The 12,491-nt window shown below is 54.4% G+C and overlaps 1 protein-coding gene across 1 annotated transcript; it reads left to right on the top strand.

The window, feature by feature from the left end:
* Nucleotides 1–8,423: 8,423 nt before the first annotated feature.
* On the top strand, nucleotides 8,424–11,378 carry LOC309793331 (forkhead box protein J1-like; the record flags this gene model as incomplete). The annotated part of the gene is made up of 2 exons (XM_082603809.1): nucleotides 8,424–8,921; nucleotides 10,611–11,378. The coding sequence occupies 2 exons, from the start codon at nucleotides 8,424–8,426 to the stop codon at nucleotides 11,376–11,378; spliced, it is 1,266 nt and encodes a 421-aa protein (XP_082459935.1).
* Nucleotides 11,379–12,491: the final 1,113 nt, after the last annotated feature.

The following is a 12,491-nucleotide window of genomic DNA, read 5'->3' on the forward strand; positions in this document are numbered from 1 at the left end:
CGGAGAGGAACAGCTGTCACTCTGTTCTCTGCCATGCCATTTGGTCCCTGGCACCCTGCTGGGCAGCCAGTCCCTTCCTGCCCCACCCTGGCCCCCACAGCAAACACTAACTCTGAGCCCAAATTAACACACTCTTCTCCCTCCCCTTCACCTCCTCCTGCTCTCGTGAAAGTCTCAGCCAGACTCAGTTTCTTTTCCTGGTCCGCTGTAACACTTAGGCAAACTTCAAGACCAAATAAAGATACAAAGGTGGATCCTACGGCAAGCTCACAAAACAAGGACCATCCTGCATGTCCCTCCATCAGTGGGCCACAGTGGCCATGACTGTCCCTCGCCCAGTGGACGCCACTGCTCCCAAGTTTCACGTGCTGTGGTTTGCACCCTGTGGGAGTTCCAGCTAATGCGCATCTTGCCAGCTTTCGTGCCAAACTCCCGGACTGTCCTGCCAGAGACACCATCTGCACCAAACCAAAGGTCCGGTAACCTTCCTTTCCTCTTCTCAGGTGCCTGGCAGGCTGACGACAACGTGGTCAGTCGTCGGAACACGCAGCGCAGACGCCCATCTTCTGGCAGCCTGGAGGACCCCGAGAACAGGCTCTGCGTGTGGGATCCTTTGGCCATCTGAGAGCCTTAGCCCCTGTACCAGGGCTCTCCTCCCGTTCTCACATCCCATCCTGGCCTCATGGCACCACTGACCTCCTGGGCATCCTCAGCCAGACACACGGAGACTTTTTAGACCCACGTGAAAGCTGGATGCTGAGGGCACCTGACCCTTCTCCCAGACTCATCTTCTTCCGCAACCGTGATCCTTCCCCTCTCAGAAGGGACTGGAAACCTCTTTTCTCCTTGTGGGATAAAGCCACTCGAACTGCAGCTCATGAGACCCTTTGCAGAGATCTCTGGAATGTTTCCACTGTATCTTGATCTTCAGGTGGAGCTGTGGTGTACAGACTGGTTATTTCTTTTGTATCTTTTTTTTTTTTTTTCTCCTTAGGAGGTAGACCAAGAAGACTCAAGAGTTTGGGTGACTTCATTACAAACACCCATCTGGCATTTTCTAGTCTCTGGGACATCATAACCAATCTGAGACCTGCAGATTGGGGTGGCGTTGGGGGATGACTCCTGTGAGAAGGGAAAGCCATATTGCACTGTAAGTGGGGTTTCCCTCAAAATGCATTAGGAGCTCCTCTCTCAAGGACAAGAAGCAGTGGCAACCACCAGAAGGTTGGTTGGGAAAACAGTTCTTGCTTCTGGTAGCAGAGGCTATGCCTCGTGTGTCTGCTTAGGAAGGAGGCCTTGAATCTGAGAACCCCTCAGTTACATGATGACCTACCGGGGAGTTCTTTATGATCAGGTGCACTCAGGAAGGCCTGGGGCTCCATCCTAAGGTGACACTGCAAAGGCATTTTTGACCGCCTCTATGTACCAGGCACTTGTTAGGGACTGTCGTATATTATCACGTTTCATCACCACCGCCCTGTCAGGTGGCATTCTTACCCCTGCTGCCCCCGTCTCCACCCCGCTTTTCTGAAAGAGTTGAAGAAAGAAGCTGAGAGAGGGGTGGACCGGTGGTTCTCATTTGGTGCCCAGGAACCCCAAAGGAGGTTGGGGGAAGGGCTGAGCTGGGGTCAGTGGTGGTCTGGGAGGCTCCCCATCCCACCGGTTTTCCTCCCCTGTCCTCCAGATCAGCTGAGCCTGATGGGGGGAGCCGGAGGTACTGCCTTCCATAGGCTCATCAGAGATTTAGAGATATTGTTCAAATCACATGTCCACCCCACCCCAGTCCAGTGTAGGCATATAAATAACAGTCTGAAACAGCAAGACCGTAAGCTGTTGGCTGTTCGTCTCTCAACACTAGTGTTATCAATGGATTCCTCATAGCTCTCTGATAGATGCATTGTCTGCTGGCTTTTGGAAGAGGTGGTTAGTTAGTGGAGCATGAGATTGAGAAGCAAAGTGGGATCCAACAGTTTGTGAGGCTGAGATGTGACAGAGCCCTAGGCTATGCCCACCATGATGGCCTGAATTAGTAGTTGGAATTGTTGCCCTAGAGGAACTTTTCAGGGTCCTTCCCAAGGCCTCAAAGAGAGCCCAGTGCCGGGGGATCTTTTGCACCTCCTGTGTGGCTGCCTTGTGCCGTCAGGTGCGTGGTGACCCTCACTGCCTGGTGGTTGTGGTTCACATCCTGCCCTGGGGGTGGGCAGGCGGAGGCCTGTGGTCCTGACAGACACTACATGAGCCAAGCCAAATCTCAGCTTCTGCCTTGAGTTCCGGTGTCCACCCGCTCTGAAATCCTGCAGTGGGCTCTGCTGTTTCAGACCCCTGTTAATGTCCTTTCTTTCCCCGAAACATTCTTACAGACCCTTTCATATTGATGATTCCAGCAATAACCACACTTCCTGATTTCCTTGAAATCTGAGCCCCAGAAGCACTAGGGAAGGGGACTCTCCCTGAGCCTGGGGTGGTGGCATACAGATCCACCTCCTCTCCCGGCAGGTAGTATTCAGAGTGTGGTGTTACCTGAGATGAAGGAGATGTAGGTAAACAGTCGCCACAGTGGCCAGGAACCCTAAGAGGAAGCCATTGTCTTCACCCTTTCTGGAGGGTCTGTCTTCTCCCAGGAAGAGGCTCAGAGAGATTCCTCAAGGCCTTGGTTCCATAACCAAGACATAGCCGGGTGAGAAGTGGCCCTTCACTCCTGTTTCTCAGACAGTTCCTGCTCTCTCCCCCATCCCCGCACCTCTTTGCCCTCATTTAGCTCTTTGGCGAGCAGAAATATCCCATCCAAAAGGGCTGGGATCAGGGAACAGGGCACAGAGCCTGGTCGGGGAACAGGACAGCCGCCCCAGTCATCATCTGGAGATGGTCATGTTGTTAGCAGTTGACCCACAGAGAATATGACGGGGCCTGGTTTCTCACACAAGGACACAGACTAACCGGAGGCCTGGGGTTCCTTCCTGCCACACTCAAGTCGGAGCTCACCTATGAGCTCACTTCCGGGTGGTGTGGTGATCCCAGCCTTCTCACAGAGCCCTTTTTCCTTCTCCTCCCCAGTCCCATCCTACCAGAGGCCATGCCAACGCTGGGGCGTCTCCTGGGCACGGATCCACACACGTTAAGCCATCTCACCTGGGGAAGGTTTTTGTCCTGTTCACCTGACCTTGGCATGCTGCTTGCTCACTGTGCTTTAGGATCTGCACACCTAGTGTGTGTAAATATGTGTGTACTGTTGTGCCATCTGTGTACCCCTCACTCCCTGGAGTACACTCATGGGCACACTACAGTGGGGACGTCAAGGATGCAATATTTATGGACTGCTGCATGATTCTTAAAAATGAATAAAACTGTTCACGAGGGAAGAAGAGGTGTTAACTGCGCAGTTGGCTTATTTGTGAAAGTTGCTGTCCGACTTTCTCCAGCACGCTTTTAATACTTTGACTCAATAACAACTCACACTGCAGAAATATAGAAGATCATGAGAGATTACTACAAGAAACTCTATGCCAAGAAAATGGACAACCTGGAAGAAATGGACAAATTCTTAGAAATGCACAACCTGCCAAGACTGAATCAGGAAGAAATAGAAAATATGAATAGACCAATCACAAGCACTGAAATGGAAACTGTGATTAAAAATCTTCCAACAAACAGAAGCCCAGGACCAGATGGCTTCACAGGCGAATTCTATCAGACATTTAGAGAAGAGCTAACACCTATCCTTCTCAAACTCTTCCAAAATATAGCAGAGGGAGGAGCACTCCCAAACTCATTCTACGAGGCCACCATCACCTTGATACCAAAACCAGGCAAGGATGTCACAAAGAAAGAAAACTACAGGCCAATATCACTGATGAACATAGATGCAAAAATCCTCAACAAAATACTAGCAAACAGAATCCAACAGCACATTAAAAGGATCATACACCATGCTCAAGTGGGGTTTATTCCAGGAATGCAAGGATTCTTCAATATACGCAAATCAATCAATGTGATACACCATGTTAACAAATTGAAGGAGAAAAACCATATGATCATCTCAATAGATGCAGAGAAAGCTTTCGACAAAATTCAACACCCATTTATGATAAAAACCCTGCAGAAAGTAGGCATACAGGGAACTTTCCTCAAGATAATAAAGGCCATAAATGACAAACCCACAGCCAACATTGTCCTCAATGGTGAAAAACTGAAACCATTTCCACTAAGATCAGGAACAAGACAAGGTGGCCCACTCTCACCACTCTTATTCAACTTAGTTTTGGAAGTTTTAGAAACAGCAATCAGAGAAGAAAAGGAAATAAAAGGAATCCAAATTGGAAAAGAAGAAGTAAAGCTGTCACTGTTTGCAGATGACATGATACTATACATAGAGAATCCTAAAGATGCTACCAGAAAACTACTAGAGCTAATCAATGAATTTGGAAAAGTAGCAGGATACAAAATTAATGCACAGAAATCTCTGGCATTCCTGTACACTAATGATGAAGAATCTGAAAGTGAAATCAAGAAAACACCCCCATTTACCATTGCAACAAAAAGAATAAAATACCTAGGAATAAACCTACCTAAGGAGACAAAAGACCTGTATGCAGAAAATTATAAGACACTGATGAAAGAAATTAAAGATGATACAAATAGATGGAGAGATATACCATGCTCCTGGATTGGAAGAATCGATATTGTGAAAATGACTCTACTACCCAAAGCAATCTACAGGTTCAATGCAATCCCTATCAAACTACCACTGGCATTTTTCACAGAACTAGAACAAAAAAATTCAAACTTTGTTTGGAAAAACAAAAGACTCCGAATAGCCAAAGCAATCTTGAGAACGAAAAACGGAGCTGGAGGAATCAGGCTCCCTGACTTCAGACTACACTACAAAGCTATAGTAAGCAAGACAGTGTTTTACTGGCACAAAAACAGAAAGATAGATCAATGGAACAGGATAGAAAGCCCAGAGATAAACCCACACCCATATGGTCAACTTATCTTTGATCAAGGAGGCAGGAATGTACAGTGGAGAAAGGACAGCCTCTTCAATAAGTGGTGCTGGGAAAACTGGACAGGGACATGTAAAAGTATGAGATTAGATCATTCCCTGACACCATACACAAAAATAAGCTCAAAATGGATTAAAGACCTAAATGTAAGGCCAGAAGCTATCAAACTCTTAGAGGAAAACATAGGCAGAACACTCTATGACATAAATCACAGCAAGATCCTTTTGGACCCACCTCCTAGAGAAATGGAAATAAAAACAAAGATAAACAAATGGGACCTAATGAAACTGCAAAGCTTTTGCACAGCAAAGGAAACCATAAACAAGACCAAAAGACAACCCTCAGAATGGGAGAAAATATTTGCAAATGAAGCAACTGACAAAGGATTAATCTCCAAAATTTAAAAACAGCTCATGCAGCTCAATAGCAAAAAAACAAACAACCCAATCCAAAAATGGGCAGAAGACTTAAATAGGCATTTCTCCAAAGAAGATATACAGACTGCCAACAAACACATGAAAGAATGCTCAGCATCATTAATCATTAGAGAAATGCAAATCAAAACTACAATGAGATATCATCTCACACCAGTCAGAATGGCCATCATCAAGAAATCTAGAAACAATAAATGCTGGAGAGGGTGTGGAGAAAAGGGAACACTCTTGCACTGCTGGTGGGAATGTGAATTGGTACAGCCACTATGGAGAACAGTATGGAGGTTCCTTAAAAGACTAAAAATCGAACTACCATATGACCCAGCAATCCCACTACTAGGCATATACCCTGAGAAAACCATAATTCAAAAAGAGGCATGTACCAAAATGTTCATTGCAGCTCTATTCACAATAGCCCGGAGATGGAAGCAACCTAAGTGTCCATCATCGGATGAATGGATAAAGAAGATGTGGCACATATATACAATGGAATATTACTCAGCCATAAAAAGAAACGAAACTGAGCTATTTGTAATGAGGTGGATAGACCTAGAGTCTGTCATACACCGTGAAGTAAGTCAGAAAGAGAAAGACAAATACCGTATGCTAACACATATATATGGAATTTTAAAAAATGTCATGAATAACCTAGGGGTAAAACAGGAATAAAGACACAGACCTACTTGAGAATGGACTTGAGGATATGGGGAGGGGGAAGGGTAAGTTGTGACAAAGCGAAAGAGAGGCATGGACATATATACACTACCAAACGTAAGGTAGATAGATAGTGGGAAGCAGCCGCAGAGCACAGGGAGATCAGCTCGGTGCTTTGTGACCGCCTGGAGGGGTGGGATGGGGAGGGTGGGAGGGAGGGAGATGCCTGAGGGAAGGGATGTGGGAACAGATGTATATGTATGACTGATTCACTTTGTTATAAAGCAGAAACTAATAAAAATAAAATAAAAATAAAAACAATAAATACTTGGGAAGAAAAAAAAAAAAACTTTGACTCAAGACAAGCTGGACATGGAGGAGTGAGAGAGGGCAAGGGGTAGAGGGAAAGACATGTTTCTGGGTGGGAGCTGGTGTACCATCCCCCGGGCACAGCTCCTGCCCAGAGGCCTGATAAGGAGCCCTCACCTCCACCCACCCCCTTCAACCAGAGAACTTCCAACTGCAGCTCCTCAGTAATTGAAGAGCAGGAAAGCTGGTGACTGGAGGGAGGCTGGGGGAGGGGAGGAGGAAGGACCACAGTCCACCGTTAGTCCGTCACTTAAAGGCTGGTGAAATGAATGGGGCAAATGACCCCAGTCAAAGAATTTGGCAAGTCCACGGCTTTCCTGGGTTTCACCCAGCGGCTCTGTTTCCTCGGCTATCTGGAAAGGAGGGAGAGCACTTCCGAAGAAGCCTCTGGAATGTCAGCTTCTGGGAATCTTGCTGAGGACGGGGCGGGGAGGGAGCGCTTACCGGGAAACACTGGATTACCCTAGCCGCCTTGGGGTGCCTGCGACCGGGGCTGCGGTTTCTGCGGACCTGAGTGGCAGGTGGCATCGGAGAGTCAGACCTGCTTGCGGGCACCAAGACGACACTCGGTCGGGAGACCGGGACAGGCCGCAGAAACGTGAGGAAGGGCCACTCGCAGCCCAGAGGAGAGGAAATGAAAGCCCCAAGCATGCACCCAGCTCTGGCCGCCGCGCCACGGGCTGTGTCCCAGGAGCCGTCGCCACCTCTGAGCAGCCCAGATGGGAAGGGGGTGGGGCGGAGGACGGTTCCCGCGGCGAACTGCTCGCCAAGGGCCCCGGGGCCTCTGCGGGAGCGCCGAGCCGCGCGCCTCTCCGAGCCCTGCGCGGGGCCCTCGGGCGGGAATGCGCGGAGCCGGGACGCGGTGGCGGGTAGGGGGCTGGGTCGCGCGCGGGAGAGGGCGGCAGGAGGGAGTTGGAAGAGAGTTACCGCGTGAGAGAGCCGTTAAGAGCCCGCGGTCTCTTTGGAGATGCCCTGGCCAATGGCAGAAGCGGAAGCTGTTTATATGGGCGGGGCGTCGCCACGGCAGCAGGAGACGCCTTGCGAGCGGCTACTGAGTGCCGGTCCCCAGCCGCTGGCTTTCAGAGAGGCGCCGTCGGGCGTGAGTGGCGACGAGGATTGCTGGCTGGGCCCTCGAGCTGGGAGCAGAGAGCCGCGGTGAGGGTGGGCGGTGGGAGGAATTTCTTTGAGAAGCTTCCTTTGGCCCGGGCTGCGCTCTGAGCCAGGTAAGGGACGGGGAGGGCTGCAGGCCGTGGGAAGGGAGGGCGTCAGTACCAGCCCGCTCTCCCATCCGTCCCCGACGGAAGTGGTGGGCCCGGGGACTGACATCAGAGGCGTTTGGGGGACACTCACTTCCCGCCCCCTTATAACTCTCTGTATTGTTTCCTTCCTTCCCCTTGAGCCCCATCCTAATATCCCTTTTAAAAGATCAGACGACCTCCCCCGCCCCCCGACCCGTCGTACTGCCCTCCTGGACTCTCTCGCCCCATTTCCATTGGTTGTGGACGGAGAGAGGGGGGTTAATTCCCCGCTTTGAGGGAGAAAGGGGTGGCCTCGCATGCCCCTACACTATTCCCTCGTTGGGCTAATTAAGTCTCCTCTAAAAGATCCAAGAGGAAAAGAGCGAGGCGAACCCCGTGTGGGTCGGACTCCCGGGCACACCTTCTGTTTCCCAGACGTCGGCAGTAAAAGATCCTCCCCAGCTGCAGGAAGGATTTTAGTAAGAGCCTCCCCCCTCGCCCACACTCTCCCCTCGGGGGTGGGGAAAGAGGGCTCAGTTCCCGCTCTGGTCCCCGCAGGCACCACATTCCGTTTGGAGGAGGCTACCCCCGGATCGCGGGATGGAAGCCCGCTTCCGGGAGGCTGCGTAACTGAAGCCGCGGGAGTCAGCGGGCCGGAGAGCTCGGCGGCCACCCTCGGCTCGGCTCGTGGATGTTGACAGCCCCCTCGGAGAGTCGCCGCAGATATGGCGGAGAGCTGGCTACACGTCTCGGGAGCAGGGGCAGCGGAGGAGGCCGGACCGGAAGGCGGCCTGGAGGAGTCCAACGCCCTGAATGACAGCCTGACCAGCCTGCAGTGGCTGCAGGAATTCTCCATTCTCAACGCCGAGCTCCCCGCCCTGCCTTCGGGGGACACCGACCCCCACGGCTCCCACGAGCTGGCAGGCTCGGCCGAGCCGGGGTCTCCCCTGGCGGCGGACCCCGCCTGCCTGGGGCAGCCGCACACACCCGGCAAGCCCACGTCCTCCTGCACGCCGCGGAGCGCCCCCTCGGGGCTGCAGGCCTCGCCTCCCGACGACGTGGACTACGCCACCAACCCGCACGTGAAGCCGCCCTACTCGTATGCCACGCTCATCTGCATGGCCATGCAGGCCAGCAAGGCCACCAAGATCACCCTGTCGGCCATCTACAAGTGGATCACGGACAACTTCTGTTACTTCCGCCACGCTGATCCCACCTGGCAGGTAGGGAGGCACTCCCTCCCTCCCTCCCCATGCCCGCGCGGACTGGACTCACATCCCAGATCCGCAGGCCAAGTAGGCGCGGTACGGCCAGGGCCCCGAGAGAGGAAGGCCGTCCAGGAAGGACCTCAAGGGAGCCCAGTGCTTGGACTGCTGCCCCTTTGACTTCAGAGATGGAGGAGGGAGGATGTTCAGAGGGCTGCAGGGGTGCCGACATAGAGGTTCAAGTGGAAAGAACTTGTGACTCGTCCGGCAGGCTCAGCCCAAAGACCAGGGCTGAACTATGCGTGGACACAGCCCCCCAGGGTAGGTTGATGGACTGAGGGACACATTTTTGTCCCAAGTCCTGGAATTCCTTGACACTACCCTCCTCAAGGTCAGTTTGTCAGGGCCTGACTGGAGGCAGAGCATCGTTCCTGCCAGGCTCTGCATCCCGCCTGCTTTCAGTTGGCTGGAGGGGCTCTGGGAGGGGAGAGGGGCGTGCTGCAGGGTGTGAAGGCCATCTGTGTCCCAGTGGAAGGGCTACGGGGCCTTCCGAAAGCTGCTGTGCCAGCCCCCACCCCAAGCCCTCCCTAGTTTCCTGCCTACACTCCTCCCCCTCTTCTCATCAACCTCCCTGGGGGGACAATTACCTCAGCCACGTGCTTTCCACAGGGGCTCTTTCCTCCCACACTGGCTTCATGTTCCAAGTCTCCGGAACCTGGCACAGAGCAGCCAAGGGGCCCAGACCACCATGTAAACCTCCCAGTCTTGCCAGGGGGCACTACTCACCTGCCGGCCCCACCCACCAGGCCCCAGACCCCTGTGCCCCAGCGTGGTTTGGACTGTGCACCCAGGCGTGAACAAGGCAGGATGGTGATTCAGGCTGGGCCCTCAAGGCCCTGAGCCTCTTCGACCATCAGGATCAGGGGCTACGTGGGGACAGAGACCCTGAGGATGCACAGATCCTTCCCTGTGGCACAGGTCACAGGATCAGAGTTCCTGTGATCACAGCTAGTCCACGATTGCTTGGGCCCTGACCCTGGGGCAGGTACCATTTGTAACCTTGGTGAGAAAGCAGAGACCCTCCACTACCCCCCACCCTACCCCAAGCCTGAGAGGCCCCAGGAATGAGCGCTATGCTCTTGGCTGGGTAATAATCAACTGAGGCCTCAGAGCCTGGGGTGGGAGGAGGGGGACATGGTGGGTGAGGGCCCAGGCCAGCAGTCGGCTCTAGAAGCAAGGAAAGTCATCACATCCTCCTACACTTCATCCCCCCCCCCACAGACACACACCCTCACACCCACTCACTCATTTCACAAACAGAGAAGGCCAGCCAGGCCCAGGCAGAGGGAGATGGCCGTCTAGGACCTGGGGGAGCCAAGGCCTTTGACCAGAGGCCGCAAGCAGCGGGGTAAGGGAGGGAGGGCAGGACAGGCTGGCACTGAGAGCCACCCTGCGGCTCAGGGCTCGGATGACTGAGCAGGCAGATATCCTGGCCAAAGGGAACAAAAGACCCCGACAGCACTCCCAGCTCCTGGTGCCCCGTGGCTGGTGTCCCAGAGCCTCCCGCTCGGAGCAGCGCCTCTGTCTCCCCTGCCCCCATCGGAGAGAAGGTGGTGGTGGGACTGGCAGTGGCGCTAGGAGCCCCCCATCACTGACCCCACCCACTCTCCCAGCTGTCTTCCTTCTCTCCTACCTCCCTGTGTCCAGAACTCCATCCGCCACAACCTGTCCCTGAAGAAGGGCTTCATCAAGGTGCCTCGGGAGAAGGACGAGCCAGGCAAGGGGGGCTTCTGGCGCATCGACCCCCAGTACGCCGAGCGGCTGCTGAGTGGGGCCTTGAAGAAGCGGCGGCTGCCCCCAGTCCACATCCACCCGGCCTTTGCCCGCCAGGCCGCGCCAGAGCCCAGCGCCGCCCCATGGGCCGGGCCACTGACCGTGAGCACCGAGGCCCAGCAGCTGCTGCGGGAGTTCGAGGAGGCCACTGGGGAAGCGGGCTGGGGTGCTGGCGAGGGCAGGCTGGGGCGTAAGCGTCAACAGCCACTGCCCAAGCAGGAGGCCAAGGTCCCGCGGCCCTCCAGCCCCCTGCTGCTGACCCAGGAGGAGCAGGGTGAGCTGGAACCCCTCAAGGGCAACTTTGACTGGGAGGCCATCTTGGACGCTGGCACGCTGGACGGGGAGCTGGGCACGCTGGAGACCTCGGAGCTGATCCCGCCGCTGAGCCCTGCCTCACACGGGGACGTGGACCTCACCATCCATGGCCACCACATCGACTGCCCTGTTACCTGGGGGCCTCCAGCGGAGCAGGCTACCGACAGCCTGGACTTTGATGAGACCTTCCTGGCCACATCCTTCCTGGAGCACCCCTGGGACGAGAGCACCCGTAGCTCCCTGCCCCCCGAGCCCCTCTTTGAGGCCGGGGATGCCACACTGGCCTCTGACCTGCATGACTGGGCCAGCCTGGGCGCCTTCTTGTAAGAAGCCAGGCCCTGCCCCACCTCCAGACAGCACCGAAGTCTGGGCCCAGACTGCCCCCCTCCCCGCCAGTGCAGGCCCATGGACACCCTACCGCCCAGGCAGGGGCTGGGCCAGCTCACCCCACCAGGCCACACGGCCCCCAGCCCAGGCCATCCTCAGATTCTAGTCCAGCAGGCTGAGAATTGGGGCCCAGGACCCAAATTGCTGCCTCCGCTCCCCAGCCCCCCATACACACAGTGTTTCATTGATCCACTTCTTCCCTGCCCCAGAGACACGCTAAGGGCCCTGCACTATGAGAGCTGCGGCTTGGAGGGGCCCTGGCCAAGCTGGAAACATCAGTGCAGGGTCCGCCCCAGAACACCTTAGCTTCCAAGCTTCTCTCTCTCCTGCTCTCCTCCCCAGGTCTCTATCCAGAGCAAGTTCCCAGGTACAACCAATGCTGATTAGGTGACTGCAAATGAACACCCAAGAGGCCTCTCCTGGCAGTCTGTGAGGAGGAGCTAGGCGGAGGGGGGAAGAGAGAGGAGACAGAAAGGAGGCCGGGGTGCCGGGTGGAGCCAGGAGATTTTCTAAGGCCTCTGGGATCTTCTGGCTTCATCCCTAGAGGTGGGGCAGAGGGTATGTGTCCCTAATCTTTGAGCCCAACTTGAGGCTGAGAGCAGCGGGGAGATGGGGATCTGGGGGTTAGGGGCTGGGGCAGCCAAGCTGCGGAGGGAAAGGGGACAGACAGACTAATGTAGTGAGTGTAGCTAGAGCTGAGGCTTAACTGGGAGGGACGCAGTGCTTGCTAGAACCACTGGGACCAGGAATGGGGGGATGGCCCCGTGCCCTTGCTTGCACTCCTGCAGGGGAGTGTCTTGCTCCACCATAAACGCCCTGGGCTGCATCCCACATCCACTCTCCTAACCCATCGGGCAATTTAACCTTTTTCATAGAAAGTGATTTACAATAAAAACATTTTTAAAAGTAAAGTTTTAAAAAGTCTCAAAATGGACCTGCTTGCAACTTTCTCTGGGGAAAAGCATGGGCCAGTTTTGGGGAGGCCACGGCCCAAGGGGGAATGGCTGGGAGGAAGATGGGGGGCACCAAAGGCCTGCAGAGTGTCCCCTGATG

The sequence above is a fragment of the Mesoplodon mirus genome (assembly GCF_964341445.2).
Source record: "Mesoplodon mirus genome assembly, chromosome: 18".
In the NCBI taxonomy this organism is placed as follows: domain Eukaryota; kingdom Metazoa; phylum Chordata; class Mammalia; order Artiodactyla; family Ziphiidae; genus Mesoplodon; species Mesoplodon mirus.